Source organism: Patagioenas fasciata, chromosome 5 (genome assembly GCF_037038585.1).
Source record: "Patagioenas fasciata isolate bPatFas1 chromosome 5, bPatFas1.hap1, whole genome shotgun sequence".
NCBI classification, from domain to species: domain Eukaryota; kingdom Metazoa; phylum Chordata; class Aves; order Columbiformes; family Columbidae; genus Patagioenas; species Patagioenas fasciata.
The window spans coordinates 42,145,165-42,170,486 of record NC_092524.1 but is presented as its reverse complement, the minus strand read 5'-3'; the positions used below and the strand labels follow the sequence as shown (position 1 = coordinate 42,170,486).

Sequence of the window (25,322 nt, the reverse complement as noted above, 5' to 3'; positions counted from 1 at the left end):
TCATTGGGTTAAAAGTCATTTGGCAGTAAAAAGTGAGATCAGTTCTTTAAATTACTGGAAATAAATGTTAAACTTCAAATGTTTGTCAAAAATAAATTAAATATTTGTGTAAATAAAGAACATCACACACTAAGCATATAATTTAGAGAACATACTACACTTTTGAAATGTGCTTTTCCCAAAATTTATTTCTAGAATAAAGTTCTAAAAGTACTTTAAAACTCCTATCTTACCTGTATCTTCAATGAATTGCACACATTTTTCAACAAACAGAGGTATTGGTTTCTCAGGCGTAACCAGATCCTGTAGGGGCATCCCAAAGTAATTACTCTCCCAGTTTCTACGGATTGGAGGATTGAATGTCTTAGTTTTCTTTTTTGGCTACAACAAAACAGAGTTATTTAAGTAATACTCAAGTAATACTTTAACTAACTCATATTGTAACCATTCAGTATAAACAAACAGATCATATATCTATCAGACTTTAAAATTCCTCTATGACAAAGTGAATAAGCATACTTTCAAAATACCATGGATTAGATAAAAAGCACTCAACTTCTAATACATCTGGTCATTTTTCAATCACATTAGGAATAGGATGATCACTAATTGAAATACTACAGGAACAAAAATAAACACGCTACTTGTTCAGAGTGTTATGACAAGTTTTTACATACTAACTTTCAGCAACATTCACAAAGGAATCTACATGAATCACATTTGAACCACACCTCTACAGGAATTTTTAGGATAAGATTGTGAAGTGTCATGTCACAAAAACGGCATCTTCTCTATGCATCTCATTAAAGAAACAAAATCTTTATACTGCAAGTATCCTAGAAACCTGATGCAGAATGTATAGCAATCAACTTCAGAGTTAGAGTTGCAGGCGCTCCTATTAAGTATGATGGCTTTGTTACAGGCACAGGATTTCAGCCAAAAGGAGGTTTGCACCCAACCAAATCTAAAAAGATGATGAGTTTCACATGGAGTTTTCTTGCTTGCTTTTTTTCTTTTGTTTTTCCTGATAGAGAATTATCAGTCCACCTGATAAAACACCTTTGAATGATTACAAGAATTATATTGTATCAGATACCATGCTTCATCTCTAAATGTTGATCAAAATATTCAGAGATGGACATTTAAAGTGGTCAATTTGCTATACAGAGACAACTGAATGAACATTGCCATTAAAATCTAGCATTTTATCTTTAAATTTTAATACAGTAAGAAGTTAAAGGAAGTTACATTTCCATACACAGGTTTTTCAGTCAATATCTAATAGCACAAAATAAAATAATAAAAAAAAACCAAATAGCACAAGAGCCAGATTTAAATTTAATAACAAGGTTTCTAGAATTTTACTATTTACAGTAAGACTACACCTCAATAAGACAGAACATGCCTCATTTCTATGTTTTATATCTAGAAATGTCTTGAATTTCAATCTCTTTGTGTAAAAAACCCCAACGGGTTAACTTCTAGACTTTTGTACCACCAAATGTACTTAATCAGTACTTACAGACAACCTAGAACTTCAAGTTAGCAAGGTACATATTCATGATTGACTTGTCCACTAAGAATTTCATGAGATGAAGTTTAACTCCATGGGGGACAGTGGAAACCACAGCCTGAAGAACATTTCTCCAACCATCACCCTACAGCACTTGTGGAACTTCTCCAACACTTGATAAAAATATCTGTTCATCAAAGATTTTTAATAACCTAATTAAACAAGTAAGGCTGTTGATGAGGAATGTCTTCGCAAGACAGCTTCTGCTTCTTTCAATCAGCAGCAGAATACATGTGATTGACCACAGTAACAGAAGACTAACAAAAAATCAGACTTATCTTTCAAATCTGGCATTTCTATAAAAGGTTTGGCACTTCTAATTTATAAGGAAGGAACATTTACTAGTTTTTCAAAACACTAAAAAGAAATTGCCCTCCAGCAATTACTTTCCCCCCTTGTTTTAGTTTAACTGAAAATTTAATAAAAAAGTTTAGAGAAAAAAAAAAACAACTTAGGATAAAATTTTAAGATAAACTTTCATGGCTAAAGCAGACAATATCTGAAAGCATTCTTTTCAAATGTCAACTCTTTGCATAACTTTTATTCATCTTAGATAAGATATCAATGGTTCAACCAGTATGTGCCTTCAGATTAAAAACTTCCTTCTTTGAAGCCCCCGGTACTCAAGCTAATTCATTTGCCATTTTCTTTTCAGCGGCAAACTCATATTTATTTAGGCAATAAATGTACCCAGTTCAGATGAGCAGTGGCTGAAAGAGCTTACCTGAAGCTAAAGTACATGTAAAACTAAGTGAAAACATTTCTGTAAAATGTTACATGAAAGATAATTTTAGAGATGCGTAGATTAATGCAATGAAAAAAGCAAAACCAAATTGAAATTATTTTTTTTCCACAGTGTTCAGTGCACATCCCCACCATCTTAGAATGGAGTAACACTCAGACTGTGTATTTCAGATCCAGCAGACAGAAAAACCGTGTGTGTCTCTTTGATTAAGACATAATATTAGCATAACGTAATTCAATATAAACAAATTTTGTTGGTGTGAATGGAAAGCAATCTAGTTAATGGAATAATAAACTAGGATTTTACAGTTATAAAAGGATTTAACAATTATAATAGTAATTAACATTATTATCTGTGTAGAATACCTGGAAGTAGTATGAAATATCAAATACATCTGCAAAGCCAGAATAAACAGTGTTGTTCTCTAATAATTGTCCCATGTTTAGAAGAATGGTTGTAAGGAACTGAGATACCAAATATTGCATTGACACTAAAAAATGCAGAAATGTTTCTTAGCTGAAATGTCCACCTGAAACAATCAGTTCAATCTCCAGTTTGGAAAGCTTAAAATTGTCTAAGGAATTTGAAGAACAATAAAAGAATAAAGAAAAAATAATTAAAAAAAAAAAAACCCAACACAACAACAAACAAACCACCCTGAAGTCCTTTTCAAACTGATCTAGGAGTAGGATAAGAGACAATGGTTGCATGGCTATTCCATAAACATGAAATTAGAATTTCACAAGGCAGATGAAGTAACAATAATAATTCTATCCGCTATTTCCCATTATGTATTTTATTTATCTCCTGTCCAATATTTATTAAAATATCTCTCCAATAACAGATCAAATCTTTCTGAAAATAACACTATCTTCACAAAAAAGTACTTCTGCAAATTAACAATGAAACCATAAGGTATTAAAAAAGCACTACATTATCTCCTGATTTCAGACTTCTGTACTTAAGTTGCATGTCTAGACTTCTTAAGCGGAAAACTTGTCCTGAATGAAAAGGCCTGTTACTGTGAAAAAGACCTGATCTTTGTCAAAAGATCAACTGACTTCAGGAAAAAAAAATACAGGTCTTATGTCTAACAAAAATAAGCTTTAGTGAAAGCTTTTTTCAAATCTCTGTTACCCACTCTGAGAAAATAGCAGCTTTTTCTGATCCACTCAATCATAGCATGGAACTTTAAAATCTGCTAGTCAAGATAATTAGTATCATACATTTTTTCCTGTAAAATTAACTTCTAATAGTTCTCCAATGAAACAATATTTAAACAAAAACATTGTTAAACTTTAAGTTATTAATTTATTTAAACAGCACCTGAAAAAGAGGCATTTTTCTAAATTCCTAGATATTGGCCGAGAGATTATGATTTTATCACAGCTATTTTTAGTTCCATAGTTCTGCCCAATACACCTACCCGCATGATACGGCAGCCACCTAATCCTGCGTGCAGTGAGCACTAATCTAGGAACAGTGAAAGACAATTTTTTATGCTTCTTCTACATCTTAATAAAAAAGTACTAATAGTTGTCAAGTTAGAGAAGACAAAAAACAGCACAAAAGTTTTGTTAGTTAATCCTAGCAAAAAGCTCATTGTTTCACATACCAATGCTTCATGTTAGTAATTAAAACGATACTGTGATAAAGTTGAAGTCCTTCATTTTCATACAAATCTGGTTTGGGAGGTTGGGGGTGAGGGGGTGTCTGTTTGTTTTGTTGTTGTCGTTTGTTTAAAATAATTAATTGCTGCACTAATCCTGGGCTTTCCAGCATAGGTTTCACCACTTGCTTGTTGCCAAGGACAACTTCCCTTCATACCCTAAAAGAGGTTAATGCCAAACCTCCAGCTGATCTTCATATATTTTGGCAGTAAAGTATTTTAACTCTGAGAATCCCACACTTCCCTTGTGTTGCTGATACCAAAACCATTTATCTGCAACACTGCTTTAATTACAGTACTTTAATCACCAAAACATGTGTTGCAGAAGATCAGCTGAAGTCTTCTTAATAAAATGTAAACGTGAAAACATGTATTCTAGCACAGCACAGTATCCAAATCTTGATTTCAAAACTAGAAATATTATTATAAAAAGCACAAACCCGTGAAAATGTAGATTTAAAGTATATGCAAGATTAACCCTCTTGACACTAGGTAGCAGAGAACAAGCTAAGCAGCATTCATCTTCCAGAGAGAAACTAGGCTGAGACTTCAGCCAGCTGTAAGTCTTGGGAGTACAATGCACTTAAACACAAGCTTTTAAAATTAACGTAAAAAAAAAAAAACCAACACACACACACCAAAAACCCCTGCCCACACCTATCTATCAAAGCTCTTTATGGATGGGCTGCTTATTCTAGCACATCCTCTCTGTTGAAGAGGGGTTCCCCTTCTTTTCTTCTCACTTGCATCCCACCAGAACTACCATAATAATTCATTTAGCAAAGTGAAAATTCAGCCACTTCTCCACCTCCCTCATGCTTCACTACTACTTTTAATACAAAGGAAATTTTCTGCCCGCTCCATTTGCAGTCAGGCCTGGGGTCATGGAGGGCAAAGTCAATATTTTCAGGACTATTAAAATACTTCATAAAACCATGTACCATGAACAGTATTCATTTTATGAGCTTAATAAAGTATTTGTAATCTCTAATTCATGGCTAGCTCATCAGAAACTATACAACGTATTAATAATGCAGATGATGGTCCCAAACATGGTTTCTCTTTTTCTCTTTATGCCTTCTGCCATTTTCAGAGTTCCAGCTTGTTGCACTGAGTTTTAAACCACAGAGGCTCAAGAAGGCATATGGTTCCAAATACACATTTTAAGAGTGCTAAATTTGAACAGATGAAATAAAGTACAGATTTTGATATCTCCTATAGTCCTCAGGAGGAAAACAAAAACAAACGAACAAACAAAACAAAATAAACAACAACAAAAAAACACTCACTGCACTTTCCAGTCTGAAGTAGACAGTATTTTGCTAAGTCAGCCACTGAATTCATACAAAAACAACTGAAAAGATGTGAGCCAATCTCCCACCTGTCAGTTACCATACTCTTACTAAAACTGAGATCAACACACATGGGGTATACAGTTAGTGACAGTATTTCAGTAATAGTTTCAACATAAAATTTCATATAGTTTTGAAATTACAATCAAAGTAAACAAGTTTAAACAAAGCAAAACAGATGTCTGTACTGTACTATACTACTTATATTCTGAAACAAGTCAGAACAAGTTACACAAAAATTCATCTAGGTGCTAGTGGATTTTTCTTGCTGATATACTGAGACAAGTTTTAAGATTAATTTAAATTAAAAGGCACCTTACAATTGTCTTGGTATCCAGGAAAACAGAACATAAATCATAATCTTCTCTGGAAGCAACAAATGTTGCTCGCAAACAAGGTTACAAGGAATAATGTTTAAAGCATTGTTTTTCAGATTTAATTTAACAATACAGCTGTTAACTCCAGGCACTTAAAAAAAAAAAAAAATCAGACCTCAAATAATAGAACTATTGACTATTGGTCAAAGAACTTTTTCAGATTTAGTAACTTTTAACAATGGCATATCAAAGAACTATCACTGGTCAGTTAATTTACTATATTGTTCACAAGATCTCTGTACTTAGGATTTGTTTTCAGAAGTACTTTGAATAATTTCTTCCATACAAAAAAAATGAAAGATGATCATACTAATCTTATTCCTACTTTTACGAATGTATTAACAAAATAATTCTTCTGTAACTAGGCAAGAAGCCTGTAGAATTTATTTCAAGCTGAGGCTCTGCCTTCTCCTTTTCAGGAATCTACTCAGGATACTTGCTGTCCTTGGGGTGCTCCGGAAAATAAAAACTAAAACAACTATACTTTATAGGAGGGAAAAAAATACAGCCTAAATTAGACACTCAACATATCTCAAAGTCTTCACAAAGAGCTCTAAAGTAGATGGGTACATTTTTAATACTCATCAATTCCATAGTAAAGATAAATAATAAGGGTACTAATTGTAACTATATGGAACAGCTAAAGGTTTCCAGACCAGGCAGGCTTCCTGCTGTATGGGGGACTACTAAATTAAGAGAATGGTCAAAAATAACTTGCAATTACTTAATGTAGCAATAATAATAATAGCAAATCAATAATAGTTGATAAATAATTAAAAATATTTCTATCAAGCTTGTTTAGACATAAGAACATCAAGGTGAGAACAATGAGAAGTCAGGGAGCACTTAAGTTTGGGCTTCATATCAGTGCATAAACTGCATGGTAGCTGCAGCTTTAGGGTTATTGCACACACATGAAGAGGTTCCTCCTGTCTTCTGAGGTGTAAGAAGGCTTCCTCCAGCAAGATCTTTAACCTCCAGGAATGTTCACTGCCCTCTCATGTCCTGAAATTTCCTACATTTTCTCTCTGTTGCTCCATATCTTTAAACTCATCAAGGAAAACTAAAGAGAAAATTAGTTTATTATATGGCCTGTAAGGCTGCTACTTTTAAAAAGACTAGTGTGTACCGGCACACAATAATGTTCTATACTAGACCTTAGTATTACAGCATTAAAGAGTCTAATGGAGATAACCATCTACTTTCAGTTCCCACTCAGGACTTTTTAAAAAGACAGAGAGACGAATGCACACAAATATCAGCTGCAGAGGTCTAATGTGGCAAGGCAAACACAGCTGAGACAAAGCTGCCTACAAACACCATATTCTGTGCTTAGTTCCTTCAAGTTTGTGAACACTGGTAAGGAACCAAATAATCAAACATGGAAAGCATGTTGATACAGGGGAGAACTCCCCCTGGAAAATGCATTTAATCTGAGAGAGACCTTGCAGAATAAGAGCAGAAAAAGACCAGATGTTTTTTCATAAGAGGAACTTTTACAGAAAAAGTTACGTAGAGTAAAGAAAAAGAACATCAGAGCTTGACAAATATTGGTATACAACATGCACCTGAAAGCTTTCAAGCAAAGTGTGCACATGCAACTCCACGTCAACTTGGCTAAAATGTACTATGATTCTGAGGCCAGTCTGCTTTCCTTTTAATCCTTCTCTCCACTTTTCTTCATATACTTCCCTACCAGAAAAAGTTTAACAGTCAACTTGTTAACAGCACATGCAAGATCATACAATAATATTATAAGAACATTTAGAAACATGGTAGTAACATGAAACAGGATAAAGGTGGGTGTATGGTAAGTTGGACTACGCTAGACTAATTCAACCTTCTTCAGTGAAAACATGTATTTTTTTCTAGAGGCAAAGAAATCAAACAATCGGTTTTACCAATCTGGACTTCAGCAAGGCATTTGATGGTGACATATAGAAAACCATTGTGATGACTGGACAACTGGAGGATGATATTCAACAAAAGCGAAAAGGTCATAGGCTAATGGAAAAATCATGCACCGAAACGTGCATGTACTATAATGTATTATACGTGTACTATGTGTATGCACTAAATGTGCTTGTATGTACTATAATGTGCATGTACTATAAACCACCTGTACTATACGGTAGGAAGTCATTACCTCGAAATTAACAAGGACAGGGATAGCCCAAGAATAGGTTCCTAAGGTGACAACAAACATTATTATATGATGCATCGCTGTGACATTCTTTGCCATACCATAAAGAGTTTCAGTCATCCTCATTCAAAAGCATAAATCCAGAGTGAGTTACAAAACCTTTTTTAATCTCTTGAAACTCAGGTCAAGAAACAGCCATATTCTGTTCACCTGTTTGGAGGTGGCAGACATCACAAAAGGAAAAAAACACTTCAGGAGAAAAGTTACCACAAGGAAATGTGAAAAGCGTAAATTGCAAAACAATTCCTCACCAATAGAGAGGAAAGAGAAGTTCTGGAGGAGTTCTACAGAATAGTGAGAACAAAGGGATGAAAGTTTTCAGAATAATTATTTCTGTGATAGCTTAAAACAAAGCTCAAGGATCATTCTTCCTGTTCCAACTATCACTATATAGAAACAAGATCTGAGAACACAAACATGGTGTTCTGGACAACAACAATGGGCAAATAATTCAGACCAAACCACACTTAAGAGGTCTTAGTTTTAAATTGTTTAATTTCCTTGGGTAGGAGGCAGTGTTAGAGGACCTTACAAGGAACATTACCTGCTCACCATAGATTTGTCATTGCTACACTTTCCACAGTAAAATATTGTAATTTATGCTTCCTAATAGCAACAAGTAAAACAATTCTGAATGTTTAGTTCTGCCTCTAGTAACGTGTTCTTAATAGATTTAAAAAAAAAAAAAAAAACCACACACAGGTTTGGGACATATCAGCACATCAGTCAAACTACATCTGTTAATTTCAGGGTTGTAAAAAGGAATTGTTATTTTTCCTATTGTATTGTTTGCCAAAACTCACTTCCTCCTTCCTACCCATCCAGCTCTTGCCTCTTCCCTTTGATTTTTTAGCTGAATCACACATCCCCTCCCTCCCTGTACCTGTCCTCATGCCCATAGCTTTATATGATTTCATCTGGTAAATCGGCAGACTAGGGTCTGAAAGCATCAGGACAGAATGAGCATCCTTCAGCAATGTCACGTCTCTTTCTTGAAACACATTATCTTTAAATGTTTTCTTATTCTGGGCCTGCCTTTACAACATTTTCCAGAACCTCTAAGAGGAAAGTAAACACCACTTTAAGAAACTTTCACTGTGTTTTAACTTCAAAGTAATTACAATAAATGAGGGGGTTGTGGGGGCTTGAGGGGGAAGCCAAACCCAAAAAAGCACCAATGCATCACAACACAATTTTAAAAAATAATTATAAATGTAAAAATCTGCATAGGCAAACATCCCTCAAATGGAATAAATAGCACTCAACAAAGCAAGTATCATTTGCATAATTTTTTAGTTTTGGCAATTAAAAACTGCTAGCTGCTCATCTAAAACAACACAGGAAAACATAGTGAATAAGTTCCAAAACTAATAAAACTGCACATCTCTTAGGAAGAAAAAAAAATTTAAAAAAATCAACAGTTAAAAAAACCGAAGCAGTATACTACAAACTAGAATGACACATTAAATTAAATGGAACTACTCTCACTTCAACATAATGCAAGTCAATACACACTGAAGCCCCTACTTACCAAAAGCACTCAATCTTCATAGATATTTTGAGTGCTTGCAAACATTTTAGCTACCAAGTTAAATTTGCTTTCTCCATCATTACAATAACTTGTACTTCTACTATTAGAAGTTGTCTCTGATTAATTTGAAAGTATCATTCTTGGACCACAACTTGGAAGAAAAAAAAAAATCCTTGAAACAACTCTTGTACACCTCAAGAGTCCTAAACACTACAAAACACAGAACAGCCTGAAACTTCTGATTCAGGCTGCCAAAGGCAGAGGCTTTGGTAAAGATACCAAGGGGTTTCTTGACACAATGCCAGGAAGAGAAGATTCCACTATAGTAGGTCTATACAGTTTAAACATAAATATCTAACCAGGAATTCTCTGTACACTCAATGCAGCTGAGACAGTAGGAGGATTATGAATACTATATTTTAATGTCTATGTAGCAAGATTATTTCCATCAAAAGTATATAAATTATTGTTTTTAAAAACATGCAAGTTTCCAAAAAAAAATAACTTCAAAGTATTTTTAACCATATGATTTTATACCCACAACACATCATTATCTATGCTTATGAGTAAGCCCTAAGAAAATTTAGTGCCCTTTAAATCAGTCATGTGTAATTCCAATCACAGCTGCATACCATGAAGTACAATTCAGAATTTCATCCATTAGTAAAATTTAACTAGGGTCTACTTGAACAAAACATATTTCTAAATGCTATTTAAGTACTCTCAGATTAAGCTACAAGACACATTTTTTAAAATGCTACAAAAGACAATATCAGAAAAGTAGATTTATTTTGAGACAAGAAAGAAAATAATCTAACTAACCAGGAACACTCCTGATTTAATGTTCAACAAAAACCTTATGCAATGTAATAATTGGTAAAATTAAAGTCTAAACTATTAAGAGTACACATCCAGTATCTATACCACAAAAATACCTCGATATAATATTGACTTACTGTTTTAAAAAATCAAGTAACTAACAAGCATAAAGATAAAACGTCTACATTTTTCAGGCAGAATGTCACACTATTATTTAGAAACCCACACTGGGCAGGCATTTCGTTCCCTTTACTTTGTTTGAATAGAGAATTGTACAGGTAGCACAGCTTTCAACTTGATTATTTGCTTGCCCACACTAGGAACATGCAGCAGTCAGTAAAACCACTGTACAAAGTTTCCTTCTCATGCTCTCATTTCAGAGTTCCAGGTGGACAATTAAGAATTATAAAGAAACCACTCCTTTATTCACCAACTGTAAACTTCATTCCAACAGCCAGAACTGCAAGAACTGAAAGAACCAGTTCTACTCAAGAACTCATAAAGCAATTTTTTTTTTCTTAAAAAAAGTTATGATTAACAAAGGATCTGTGGACCAAATTCTGCCTTAACTTATTCCTATGGGAGTGACACTGCACATGCACATACAGAGGTGAAAAGAACTGAAATTTACTTGAAACTTACTGAACAGCTGATTAGGTAGACAAACCACCTCATTCCCTCAGGTCTGCTAGCTCTGAACAAGTCAAGTAGAAACTTGGACAAAAATCAAACAATGCTATGCCAAAATTTTAAATAACCTGTTCTAAAATAGGGTGCAACTCTTGCATATATTGACTCGTCCCTCCTTACAATGCACCAGAAGTTGTAAATAAAATTAAATCAACTGACTTACCTTCTTATCTTCTTTTGCTTTGTGGGTTTTCTTTTTCAATTTTTTATCATCCAATTCCTGATCCGACGTAATTGCAGGGTTATCTATACCACCCTTCCATGTTTCAACAGGTGAAAGAAGAGGGTCTTCCTCACTTCCACGATGTCTTCCTTTTCGTTTAGTTTTAGAGGTGGTGAAAGCCTCATCATCACTTGCATCTGAATGTGTTCTCCTATAGTAAGACTTAGCTTTGCTGAACAGAGTCTTAGACTTGTATTTGTATTTTGAAGGCCTTCTTTCCCCATGACTTTTGGATATTCTATCAGAAAACCCATTTTCTTCCTCACCTTGGGTATTTATAACAATTGAGTTTCGAACTTTAATAATACGATTCTGGCTATCATCTGGAACCGCGTAGATATCATCTGCAAAGCCTTTATGTTTGAAAATAGTGTCAATAGGTTCAGCATAGTTGTCAGATTGGTCTACATCTTCTGGTGGTGCTGCAGGCACTCGAGAAGGTTGTTTCCTGGGGTTTTTGCCAATACCTGCCTCAATCGTTTTCAGGAGGTTAGGGTCCAGTTTTTTTACATTTGTTCTTGGAACAAGTGGTTTCGGTTTTATTGGAGGAGGCACTTTATGGTTGCGTTCATGGTCATGACAATTGAGTGGTGTACTGTGAACAGGATACTCATTTCCTTCCAAATCCAGTCGGTACTTTGAACGGTCACTAGGCGCTGGGAGCAACCTTACATCATCACCAATTGGACTGTAAGGTGGTGGTCCTTCAGTATCATCCTCAGAATCTGGATAATTATAGTCAAGGGAACTTCCTCTGGGAGATCTTGGAAAAACATCTTCACTTGTATGCGTTGTTTCCCTTGTGCTGTCGGACAGATAAGAACTTTCAATCATGTTTTTCTTCTCTAATACATCACTGAAGAATAATGTGAAAACCTCAGTTTGACGATGATATTGAGATAACGAATATAAAGCTGTAAACTTAGCAGTGATCTCTGTTGCTATGTGTTCTCCTTCAGTCATGAGTTCCTTGATTGCTTCATTCTCAAAGAAGTCTGCTTGACTATCAGTAACAGCCACTAACTGGACAGGAATTGTATCCTGAACTTCAGAAAGAAATGCCCGAAGCATTCCCATGGATGCCTTCCGCTTTGCAGAGTAGACCAGTATGTATCCGTGAACAAGTTCATCTTTTCTTACGCCAATTGAAGAATGATATGATAATATAGTTATCTGTATTCGACGCCTCTTTTCACCTATTATTTTATCAAGCATCAAAGAATTATTCTGGCCAGCCTGAGCAGCACTGCATGAGTGAGAGTCAAGGAAAGGTGAAAGAATAAGATCCACACTAAATGGATCACCACACATGGCACACATTACAATCCTTAAGTCAGCTTCTGACAGATCTTTAATGGTGGGAACTGGACTCACAACATCAAAATTGTGTTTAACTGCTTCCAGTACTCCCCTCAGAGCTTGTTTTATTTGTGTCTCATTAAATTTGCGTGGATATGTACCAGCAGGCACATCCACAAAAGGACATTGTAATTTGTTGGCCAATTGCTGTCCCTGATGTCTCAGAATAGGTAGATTCTTGCTAACACTGTCCCTCTGGTTAGCCAGTATTAATGTGAATGGAAGATTAGCCATGTACTTGTCTCTCCTTATCTGAGATGCTTCAGCCCTTATTTTTGCAATGCATTCCCCAATAAAATTCAGTGATTCAATAGAGTTAAACACACAGAAACAACCGTGTGGTTTGAAGGTTGAGGTCCACAACTGAGTCAACAGGTAGGGGGATTTTGCATCCACGGGCCTAAGATCTAGTTCATATATTTTTCCATCTAATGCATATTCATCATCAGTGGATTGTGTCCGAATTTCATTTGCCAATTCTTGTGCAAGGCCATCTTTGCCCAAAATGAAAAGATTGACTTTATCAATGTTGGCACTATCATGGTATAAATTTGAGCGGCCATGATCTAGTTGCAGAAGTCTGTTGGCGAGTAACTGCTCCACCTTAATGTCCATGCAATTTTGGCCACTGAGACAAGTTTCTTTAGTTGGGTGATAAACAAATCCTATGTGTTTAAGCAGAAGAGATTCTCTATCAGGTGCAAGTTTCTGTAAAGCTTTGTATCTAGGTTCTTCACTCAGAACTGCATGAATTTCACTCATTTTATCTGAACTCGGTGTTGCATTAAGATCCAGGTCATAAAACAGCTCTGAATGTTCAAAAAGCATTTCCTGAAACTCCTCTTTGGCTTTTTCAACAATCTCCCTCTGATGTCGACCATACACTTCCTTACTATCTGCATCAGTGATGTATTTGAATGCTTCATCCTCCACTACAAAACATATAACTTCTTCCCACGGCTGTCCGGGTGAAATGAACTGGATTTTCTCCAGAGTTTTTTTGAATTTCTCCTTCATTTCAACCCTCCTTTTTTCAGATATGAGATGCTGCACATGGTTTTGATAAACTTTTTCTGCCTCTAGCGTAGTGAGAAGGTCAAATGGAATCCTTCTGTCATTCACTTTATCTATATGGTCAGTTTCATCCCAGGGTGTTTTTTCCAGCACCACAAAACAGGACTGGAAGTCAGGTCTTTTCTCCATTAACTTCAAGGCTTCTGACCAGCTCAAGTGTTCAATCTCATCAAGATTTGACAGAAGAGTATTAAGGGCTCTTGGCAATGCATTAATGTATTCTTCTTTTCTTTTTCTAATGTGTTCCTGTTTAAGCTGCTCTATGTGTTTTGAAAACGTATTTTTTGCCTTTTTTGTTCCTTCCAAATTTATGTACTCTTCATAATCAGGATGGTTTTTCAGTTTATTACTAACAGTTTTCCAAGTTGCATGATAGTCTCTCACAGTTTGGACAAGTTTTTCAAACTTATCTGTTGCTGTAACAACTAACTGTCTTTGAGTTTTATAGGCATCCAGATAAGGGATTATTTTAGGTTTACCACGAGTTTTATCCATCATTTGTACCAGTGCAGTAAAACATGTTTCAACATTGACATTGAATCTTGCTGATGTTTCCACTACCACAAGGTTCTTCTTATTTGAAGCAAAAGCCTGAACCTCTCGCAGATAATGATCCACACACTCATCACATTTTGTTGCTGCTATTATTATGGGTTTTTTAGATTTTGAGAGCTGGATATAGAGATTATTCACAAATTTCAGTTGATCATCAAACTTCCTATTGCATCCTTGGCTTACGTCAATGCACAATAAAAACCCATCTATGCTTAATTTCCCTTCAGGCATTTGTTTTTGCTCAAAGTCTTGCTCCAAGCCTAGCTGATCTGTGCAAATGTACATTAGTTTTTCTGCTGACTGCAGTTTGGAGGCAGCTGCACGTTTTATATATGGTTGTAAATTCGTACTCCGATGAGGCAAGAAAGTCTGATCATCAATGAACTCAGTCTGTTCAATTACATGAATTCTGCACTCAATTCCATCCTCACCACTTTGTGTTACGTCACCCCAGTACAAAAAGTGATCATTGTTAACAACTCTTCCTCCAAAGTCAATTGTGCTAAGCACAGAGGTATGCTCAGGATAATATTCATCTGCTTTTGAACGAACGAATCTATTGCACAAACACGACTTCCCAACTCCACAATTACCTTTATCCTTTTCAGTTCCAGACAGTCCAACAACACTAACAGCATAAGATGGGGGACGTGGCTCTTTGTTTTTTGCCATCATAACTTTCCTCTCATCCTTTTGCAATTATCAAGGTAACTGTATGTGGTTTTCATTCTGGAAAGTATCCTACAAATTTAAGTTGTATATCCAGGGCTCCAGAAATAGGTTTCAGTTGTTCTTGCGTTAGCTTGTTGTTGAGAGAACCTCAGATAACTAGGATGAGGAGCATCATCTTCCTAATGAAAAGAAAGAGGAAAAAAAAAAAATTTAAAGACTGCAGGTATTTCAAAAAATCATGAGAAATTTTAAAAAGCACTTTTGCACTCCAACCCTAAAATTCCTTTCTATGTATATGAAAATTTTACCACAACTTTAAATGAGATCTTAAACTCATAATTTATTCATATTAATGTTATTTATATTATAAATTTTAAGATAAACAGCTTTCAGGTGCAGTTTAGTAAAAGATCATCACCTATTTTGATAGGTGATCAGCAGATGGTTAACAAAAAAAAAAAAAAACACAAAACTCACCACACCCAAAATCCCAAATTACTGGTTTCCTTCACAGCTTATGGCAGTAGGCACCAGAAAGCATTTTCCACTACAATAAATCCAACACAAAAACTCTAAACCAAACCAAATATTCATATACACATACTTTCATTCACACTCATACTTCCACTATATAGCACGTTTACCTGCATGAATAACACTATTTTTCTGTGCATCTGTAGGTTTGGTTTTAGATTTCAGTAAAGAAAATTTCAAAATAAGCTGCAGAACCAGGAAGTTGGCAATGTAGCTCAGCCACCACCTATTTGCAGAAGTAAACTACTTTATCTGTATACTGAAAATAAACTGCTTTTAAGAAGTTTCTAAGCTGAATTCTACAAAGAAATACAAATATTGTCATACAGATACTTGGTACAGAAAAATAAGGCTTATATCTGAGATTCAAAGATTACAATGTAGCGCTGTAAATGTAAAGATAGTTCCTGTTTTAGAAACAATTACATTAGAAGGAAAACATTAAAAAATTGAATGGCTGAATAACTGGGCCCAGCAGATTGTGATCAGTGGCATGACACCTAGTTGAGGATCAGTAACTAGCAGTGTACTCCAGGGGCCACTGCTGGGTCCAATACTGTAAAACATCTTCATTAGTGACTTGGATGGTGGGATCGAGAGATCCCTCAGCAAGTTTGCTGATGAAAAAATTGGGAGGAGAGGCTGATGCACCAGAGGGTTGTGCTGACATTTCGGGAGACCTTGGCAGGCTGAAGACACAGGCTTTGCACACTGCAAAGTCCTGCATCCAGGGAAGAATAACGCCATGTACCGGTACCATGTATTCAGCTTTCTTTGTAACGTATCTCAAAAATCTGCTTTAATACTTGTAAAACTACTTCACAACTGCTAAAACATATCTGAGTTTGAGAAGTATTCATATCACTAAAAGTTGCAATTAAAGGTAAAAATACTGAAACCTTAAATATCTTGTATAAAATCAATGTCTGGCCAACAGAGCTTTCCAACTTACACCTAGGAACAGAAAATTTAATATCCTGATCAGAAACACAGTATTTATGTAACAACATCTGTAACAAAATTCAGTGACAGATGTATAAAATAAAACCCACATACATAAAACCAGCTTTCAGTTATAGAAATTACGGTCAAGGAAAGCATCTTTTTTTTATAACAAAGTACCAATTTCATTACAAAATGAAGAGGAAAGTAAACTCAGGCTAATTTTTATACTTGAGAGTTTTTATATTGCAAGAACTGAAACTTTTATGCCGTGTTTTAAAACAAACAAACAAACAAAAAAATCCTTAAATCGGTTTACTTGAAGACATTCAGAAAGAGAATGTGTATTTTAAATTTTGCTTTTTACTGTTTCCACTGTGTTTTTTATATTCTTAGAACACAAAATTTAGAGCTAACAGAAAATCCTTCACAAACAGTGTTTATATTACTACAAACAAATGCAGTGTTTTCTTTATAAAGCAAAGCTTATCATAGTAGCATCATTCAAACTACTAGAATAAGAAGTTTAGTCAGTACTTCCACTATAAAACGTGTTCTGTTTTACCATAGCACAATACGGATTTGACGTGGGCTAAACTTGAACAGAAAAACCTTCATCCATGGGATTATTTCGTTTAATCAGCAAGACGCTGTCAATTTGCAACTAGTTGATAAGAAACAATCAATACTTTCAGATACTCCACATCCTCATGTAGCACAGATTCTTACTTTTTCAACAAAGGTTTTGTCAAACCAATAAATTTTTAAGTACAAAGAGTAAAGTGAAATGAGACACTGACAAAGTGGAAACAAACACAGCTTCTCACAAAATTTCTGACATGGAAGATTTTCACCATAGCAGTTCAATCACTGAAGATATTTAAAACCAGTGTGGTTTTCTTTTCATTTTTTATACAGTTTCTACTCTGCAATGATTGTACAAAGCAAAGACAGAACAAAATCTATGTTAATTTAGCAATAAACCTGGTAGAAACCTGACATCATAATGGCTTCACATATAATATGTAACCATTACTAAATTGCTCCCCAAATGGAAGGTTATTCTTTTCAGTACACCACTATTTAAACATAATTTATAGTTTTGTACAGTTTCAAAATATACCCACTGGAAATTCATGGTAAGTTAGTTCAATTATCTTACTTCAAACTGCCTAATTCTGTTAAAACAAATTGAAAACAGTGCAATTCATTGCCCCCTGCCTTCATCTTTGTTACAGATTCAAAGGAGGGGTTGCTTGATTTCCCCAACTAATTTCAGTCTTCGAATTAAAATAATAGAGCACTTCTGTGTTTAAATAGAAAAATTCCAAAGAACTCCTGAAGACACAAAGTATACGACATCACTGCAGGAACAATCTGTGACCTTCTGCAGTCACACCAAAGGACCTTGTCTCTACAGCCTTTTAGATTTCCAAACAAAGTTATAAAGAAAATAAGGTGTATCATCTTCTACTTAGTCACCCAGCTCCCTCCTTAAACACAAGATTTTTAAGACCTAAAGCCCAAACTTACCTGCAGGAAAACAAGGTGCAAAGCAAGATGATTATCCTGCTGTGATCTTCCTGCAGTAATGTCACACATTTAAACAGTGTCCTTCAGTAAGTCCTTCCTGAGGGATCTGAAAAAAAAAAAAAAAAACCCACACTAAGAAACGTTAATAACTTTAAAATTATGAAAGCAGAAGCTGCCAGAGAAAGTACAACACTTCACCTTTGCACGAGGATTGTTTTAAAAAAGCCACAAACAGAACTCAAAGCTCAACCTGGTCTTCCTCTGAATTTAGAGAGGGTTTAAATCCTGTAAGCACAGCTATTAATACTTGGGACAAAGTGGGCACAGTTCTTCTTAAGAGACTGTGATTTCATAAGTTCAACTTGATATTTTAACAATACCTAGGTTGCAGAAGCCTCTTCTGAAAAAAAAAATGAATATAGTGTCTCAGGTAATACAAAAAATGCAAGCTATAAAAATCACTAATCGCTTGTGGAAGAACTTGGACTTTTAAAATATCTAGGACATAGTTCTGTAAGAGGAAGTCAGTATAGTCAGTAAGTACAAAACACATAAAATCGATGTATGTCTAAACACATGTCTATAAATTTTATTACTAGAAAAAAAGTATGGTCTACCTCAAAACCCTTTTATCTGTAATACAGTATTTCTAAATTAAAAGGTCTCACAGACTGTGACAAATCAGACATTGAAAGCATAATTATATTTTAAAGTTGTGAATTCTCAACTAGGATACAAATTATTAGCATAACCTTGATAAGTGTTGATTTTATGGCAGGGATGCTGCTACAAAGTAAGCAAAAATGGAACTTTCTTCTACAGAACTTCTTCAGTTTGCATCCACACAAAACCCAGACTTTGAATGTCAGGACAGTGATGCATACATCAAGATGCAGAAAAGGAAAGGAACTTGAGGCACTTGCACTGGATCATGATGTAAGCCACTTTTAACTAAGGAAAGGTGTCATTTTTAAGCAAGATGCAGCAGCATGCTGTATGCGTGCTAAATATAACATCAAGGAGGTCTGGCAAAGTTTTTTCTTGTTTTGTCGCTTATGATTATATTTTTTGCAATTCCATTTTGCTTTGAGAACAGTATAGCTAATTGAAAAAAATCTAAGCTTTAGTAAACTGTCTTCTGGATGAAAAAGGTTCAACAGTAGTGATAAGCAATGTATCAATACCTCAATAATAATGTAATTTTCAACTTGTGGTACCAAACAACATCAAAATCTTTAGGCAGCAGACTATCAGTCCTGCACTAAGCCTGGCCTAGCTGCAAAGCTAAATTCTGTCACTTGAAAGAAAAGACAGGAGGTAAACCACACTCCCTGCCCTTAACCTCCTAGCTGTGGAATTCCTCTTTGTCCACAGCTAGGTGAGCAGAATTGAACATGAGGAAACAGGCTATGCAACTCTAATCTAAACACCTTCCAAAATTGCTTTGTGAAACTAAAAATGCTTACCATCTGCAGACCTAACACGGTTGAAGCAGAAATTTTGTCTGAAACATTCCACAGAATTGCTCATGACCATAATTTAAGCAGCTACCAACAATGCCAACAGGGAAAGTAACAGTGTTCTCCTGTGGTCCTTCACTCACTCTGTGATGTTATCTAGATGCAACAGTTCATGGACCCATATTTTTCTGGGTTAGTTTCAAATACCACATTCTTGTGATAGTGTTTGTGAATTGGCTGGTCAAGAAAAGCAAAGCACACATGAAAACAAGGGCCATCACAGTCTAGTCTGCTTAGGAAGGTATACGAATATACCAACAGAAAGTTACTGTAACATCTACAGCAGATCACAAAGTAAATTCAAACACATTAGATATCACTGAAATTGTTTGTAGTAATACTTTTGAATGCACAGCACTTTAAAATACCAAAGACCATGATTCCAAGGAAGTTACAGCTCTGGATTCAGGTTACTACTGACAGTAAGTTTTTATAACGAGTCATCCCTCACTTCACACTTTCTGAGAACCAATACTTGGCACTGGAAAATATTTAGTGTGGTGTCTGAATTCCCAGACATATCAGCACATCAGTAATAACAGCTCTACCCAAAACATACCAGAATAATAATTCAACCATTTTCACTTCAAGAACCAGTAAATAGCTTAATGTTGTTTCTCATTCAGTATTTACCAAGAGGTACCGTTTTCACTCCAACAAGCATAAGAAATCTCTTCAAATCACAATCCTTTTTAGAAACTAAATCAGATACAAAGTATACCCATGTCATTTTACCAACAATTTCAATTCACCAAAGTCTACTGAGATCCTAGTCACTTATGTATCCTACCCTCTTTAGTACCATGCCAAAATTGCACTTGCCTTTACTTAATTAAGTAACCATACTTAAAATCTTGTTTATAAATAAGAGTAAATACAATGCTCCCTGGTAAAATTCTGCAAGTACCAGCCAAAACCAGGAAAAAAAAGACTGAAATTGCTTATCAGGAACTAAGATCAATCAAGCAATAACAAGACAATAAAGGACAATGCCTTGTAATGTCTTCAGTAATGATATTCTGACTGAAAAGGAATACAGTTTAATTGGTATGGTGATTAGTCATGCTAGGTAAATGAAGGATGAGAATGGATTACCCCTAACACTGTTTATTTCAGATTCAGTTAGTATGATGGCCAACTACCATCCCTGAAGGAGTTACATAGCCTGGACAGTTCCTTGCATACAAAAGCATAGTAATCAATTTATAAAAAAGAGGGGAAAAAAACAAAAACAAAACAACTGCCCAACTTCATATTACAGAACAATACAAAACTGTTCAAAGCTCTTAAAGTTTACTAAATGTCTCCCATTAATAACAAGTACTCTTCAGACCTCCAGTGCCTTACCCAAAATTAAAATCAAGGCCTAAACATTATTTCTAAATTCAAAAGAAAATATCATTCTTTAGGTGGAGCCTAGCATTCCATGGGGCATCTATTATTGCTGTTGTTCACAAACAAACAAAAACCACCAACATACACCAACTAGTTCAAGGTAACATAAACAGGTAAACTGAAAAGATTTGAATCATCAGCATTGCACTAGTCTGAACTGAGGCCGCACAAGTTACTTATCTACATATTTCTGAATATCTGAGAGCATTCAATATAGCTTCAAAGCCTGTACTTCAGCAGCAAAGGAAATAGTACGAGTTCACAGAAAAAAATAAATCCTTAATTCTTTTTGCACCGGATAAGGACAGGCTTACTGCTCAGAGGAGCTTCTTAGTGTGTGAGTACCTGATCAGGCTTATTTACAAAGTTATTCAAGAAGAACACAAAAGAACTAATGGAGAAATTTTACAAATGGGATCCAAGAAGGAATTTATAACAATGAACAAAAAAGCAGCAGATGAGGAAGGTGGGATTAAGGTAAAGACAGAAAAAGAGCTAAAATGCCTTTCCTGCAAAAAGAAAAAATTACATATTGGCAGCAGCAGCTTCAACACATTTCATTGATCCACATATCTGGATCGTTTCACATTATTTTGCCTGATGAGGAACTGCAGTATAGAATCCAGGACCTGACACCGTAAGTTTTGAAACTTCATTTAAACAGTGGTTTGTTGTTTGACCTTGTACAAGCCATACGTGTCATTTTTACCTGTGTAAAATGAGAAGACTGCTTATCTACTTCTTTTTTAAGCTATGAAATGATCAAGTGATAGCTGTATGTAAGCAGCAAATAATATGCTGCATGATAATTAGCCAACTTAAATGTATCTCCGTCAAGATGCAACAACATACACATTTCCAAAATTGTGCATACAGGTATTCATTCAATACCTGTAAAAAAACTGTTACTTGTATGTCAACTGATGCAGAATTGCAAAAATAGGTGGGAATTGTAACTCAAAGTCAAAGAAACAACTCCAATTTACCAGAAAATGTAATGTGCAGAACTAGCTACAGATTAATTGAATCAGCTTCCAATTGGTGCTAGTGACTAGAAAAGCACAGTTAATGCTCAAATTCAAAATAACTTCACTATAATTGCTTCAGATTTTCCTGTGAGGATTTTTTAATGCATTTTTCTTTAAATATTTCATCAAAATCCATAAATATAAAGAAATTATGAGAAGGTTCAAACAGTAATCCATAAAACATAATACCCTTAAATGTACTCTTTAAAACTGATGGAAAAACCCAAGGATATTCCAGTCACTTACAATGACCTTTAAGCTAAAAATTCTCAGGGAGGGGTGGTGCAAAAAAACACAAAAGAAACCAAGAAACTATTAAGAGCATTATTGTGCACCAGTTAAGTTAGATATAACACAGATACGGGGGAGGGGGGTGGTGGTGGTGGAATTATTGACAGTCTTAATACAGAATTCCCAGTGTTATTGGGACTACCTGAATCGAAACTTTTTCTCGTAGCTACGAGTAGGGTGGAGGTACTTCAAAACCAACGGGAAGCTTAGGTGCAACGCTGCGTTGTTTCCCCCGCACGCCCAGTTAAAATGGAGAGGAGCTGCGCCGGGCTGCAGCAGCCGGGCCGGCCCGCCCGCCCCGCACGCCTGCGAAGCCCCCTAGCGGCCAGGCGGGAGCGCGGCCGCGCAGCGCCCGCCGCAGAGTGAGCGCCCGCCGCGCAGAACCGCGGTCCGGGCAGCTCCGGCAAGGACGCGCCCCACACACCCGTACCGCGCGGCCCGGCTGCTTCCCGCCCGCTCATCGGCACCGTTGTGCCAAGTGCTGAGTACCTGGTGATGCAGCTCCCATTCTGCCAGCGAAGGTCAGGGTATCATCCCTGAAGGATGCCCTGGACCTGGGATCTTGAGGACGCATCAGCCTACTAAAAGTAGTGATGGGGAGTGTTTTGAAGTTTTATGCAACATATTCCTGAAAGATGTCAGCACATGGGACATATCTTCTGTTAAAAAAGTACTTTTGGAAGTCTTAAGATACCATCAGCATCCTGTTAATATCTTTATTAAACAGAATGGAACTATTTTTGCACCATCTACTCAAGTAACAAGTAGTCCCAAAGGAGAAACTTACACAAAACAACCTATTATTACGATCAGTGCTTTTCTTTCCTACAAAGTTTGCACATGGAAAAACACCTACGGCTTTAGGAAAGCACATTTTATCTTTAACCTCAAAAACATGTGCAGTATTTCATTCTGTTAGTGCTAAAAATAGCATGTTAAAAGAATTTAGTCTGAGCTTAAAGTAGTTAATTGGATTATGTTACACATGCAACACCTTAGCTAAAATAAAGTCCAACACCAGGGAGTGGTAGGAATTTACTTGCAATTATTTACATTTTTACAGCACTGGCAGCTGCTTTATATAGGGATGCTTTAAAAAATGCATACTATTTAAGCTCAGTATGTTCCAAGCTTAAAAGTAACTTGTTATACTAAAACAAGCTAAGGATAATGTAACAAATGCTTAAACAACTTCTGATACTTTAAGTCCTATAGACTCTTTCAAAAACTACTGCATTTACATCATGCTTCCCAAGCTTCAGCAGCACTGAGTTTTCCAGTAGAGTACTGTAAATAGAATTTTAAGAATTTTAGCACTTCTTTAAAATCTTTTTTTCAAAAAAGCATGAAGGAAAATAAACCCTTACAAAAATGCACCTGGATGAATATTTGTACTATGCTCTGTTTAGCTATGTACTATAAATGTTAAATATGTACAGGTTCTTTGAGAAAGCACTTAACTCTGGTCACTGATGTCACTGCTGAAAACAGCTCTCATACTGAAGAACCACAGGAAGGTAAGACAGCACAAGAAAAAGCCACCTATTAACTCCTCATTCATTTATGAAATGAGTATACAAGTATCAATGCTGTAACTGGCTTCTGTGCACAGGTTTAAAATGGATGTCCAATTGACCAGCAAATGCTCTTCTCTCTTCACTGTTTTTACTCTGCAGTGTGGTTTTTACATTTCTGTCAAAGATCTTGGCTAAGGCAAAAAAAAAAATCCTTCAGTTATCTGCATGACACTATCCTAAAGAATACACACATACCCCCACAGGCCTATTTTGGTCTAGATTAAAAACGTTTCCCTCCTACTTATTAAGGAAATATTCCACACTGATATCAAAAGTGATACAGGAGAGGGCAAGAGGGGGGTACAGAGGAAGGGTGGGGTGGATTCTGGGGGAAGGTGACAAGAATGTCTTCCTTGTATAAGTGGTCTTTCTTCTATTTTTAATTAAAACAGTGTTTTATACTCCTTATGCCCTATATTTACAACACTGTAGCATTACATCTGTATATCTCTGGTGCTTTCCTTGGGTAGAGAGAGTCTAAAGGTTATGCTGGTTGAAGAGATTCAAAATGCTTGAAAGCTGCAACACTGCAACTGGCTACCCTGTTTCAAAGCCTTAAAATCCACCTGGTGGAAAAGGAGAAATGCACTCACATCATTAGGAGAGCGAAGTTTTCTCAAATTTAATAACGAGCAATATTTGAAGGTGAAAGGAAGGAGGAGAGGAACTGACAACTGTTCAAATTTAGTAGAGAAGAAAAAGAACAGATAGACGAGAACGAGTCGAAGGGGGCGATGAGGAGGAAAAGAAGTACAGAGAAAGGAGAAGAGAAAAGGTGGGGGGGAAGGCAGTGGGAATGAAGGAGGGAGGCAGTTAAGGGAGTAGGGGGAAGAAGGGAATGAGGAAGGAAGAAGAGAGGAGCAGGGAAGCTCCCCTTCCTGCCTTCCTCCCTCCCTGGAGGGCCGTGACCAGCTGGCAGCCTCGTACAGCAGGCTCAGACCCTCCCATTGCTCAGGCCTTCATCACCTGTCTGGGACCAGGCACTGCGCTCCCTGCCCTTCCTACCTCCCCTCCCTCCCGCGGAGGTGCCGAGGGGGCCGAGCGCGGGGGCGGGGGGGCCCGGCTCCCCTCTCCCCACGCCAGCCCCAGCCCCTTGAACTGGTTACAGCCAGCGGCCGCCGCACCAGCTCGCCGGGCTACAGCCGCCTCCTCCCCCCGCTCCCCTTCCGCCGGCCGCCCCGCTCCGGGCCGCGGGGCCCGGCCAGGTCCCACGGGACCGAATTCCTCCCCTCACCTCGCGCCGTCGGGATCCGGCTCCTCGGCGGCGGCGGGAGCGGCAGCATTCCCGGGACGCTCTCTCCACGCCGGCGCCCCCGGCGGCTTGTCCTCCCCGCGGGGCTCTCTCGGCTTTTCGGCCCGCAGCTCCCGAGCGCTCCCGGCCGCCGCAGCCCCGTCCCGCCTCTCCGTTCCCTCCCCGGCGCTCTCGGCTCAGTAATGGCGGCCGCCGAGCTTCCCCGGCTCTCGCTTGGCTGACGGAGTCTCTCTCTCCCCCTAACTTTACCTCAGCAGCTTCCCTCCCCTCCCCCCTCCCTCCCGCCGCCGCGGCTCAGCGCGCGCCCGCCCGGCCAGCTGCGCGTGCGCGGGGAAGCGCCTCTTCCTGCTGCCGCTGGATTCCCTGGGAAGCCTGGGAGGGCGCGCGCGGCCGGCTCCACCTCCCCTC

General features: G+C 37.1%; 1 protein-coding gene across 2 annotated transcripts in view; it reads right to left on the bottom strand.

Moving 5' to 3' along the window:
- The window catches only part of ARHGAP5 (Rho GTPase activating protein 5), a 47,955-nt gene extending 22,778 nt beyond the window's left edge, over window positions 1-25,177 (bottom strand). For both annotated transcript variants that reach the window (XM_065838127.2, XM_071809384.1), the window contains exons 1-4: window positions 24,897-25,177; window positions 17,852-17,957; window positions 11,123-15,021; window positions 234-381 (exon numbers count right to left, since the gene is read on the bottom strand). In XM_065838127.2, the coding sequence (XP_065694199.1) occupies window positions 234-381; window positions 11,123-14,845 (3,871 nt within the window). In that variant the 5' untranslated portion in view covers window positions 14,846-15,021; window positions 17,852-17,957; window positions 24,897-25,177. The remainder of the gene's footprint in view (window positions 1-233; window positions 382-11,122; window positions 15,022-17,851; window positions 17,958-24,896) is intronic.
- Window positions 25,178-25,322: the final 145 nt, after the last annotated feature.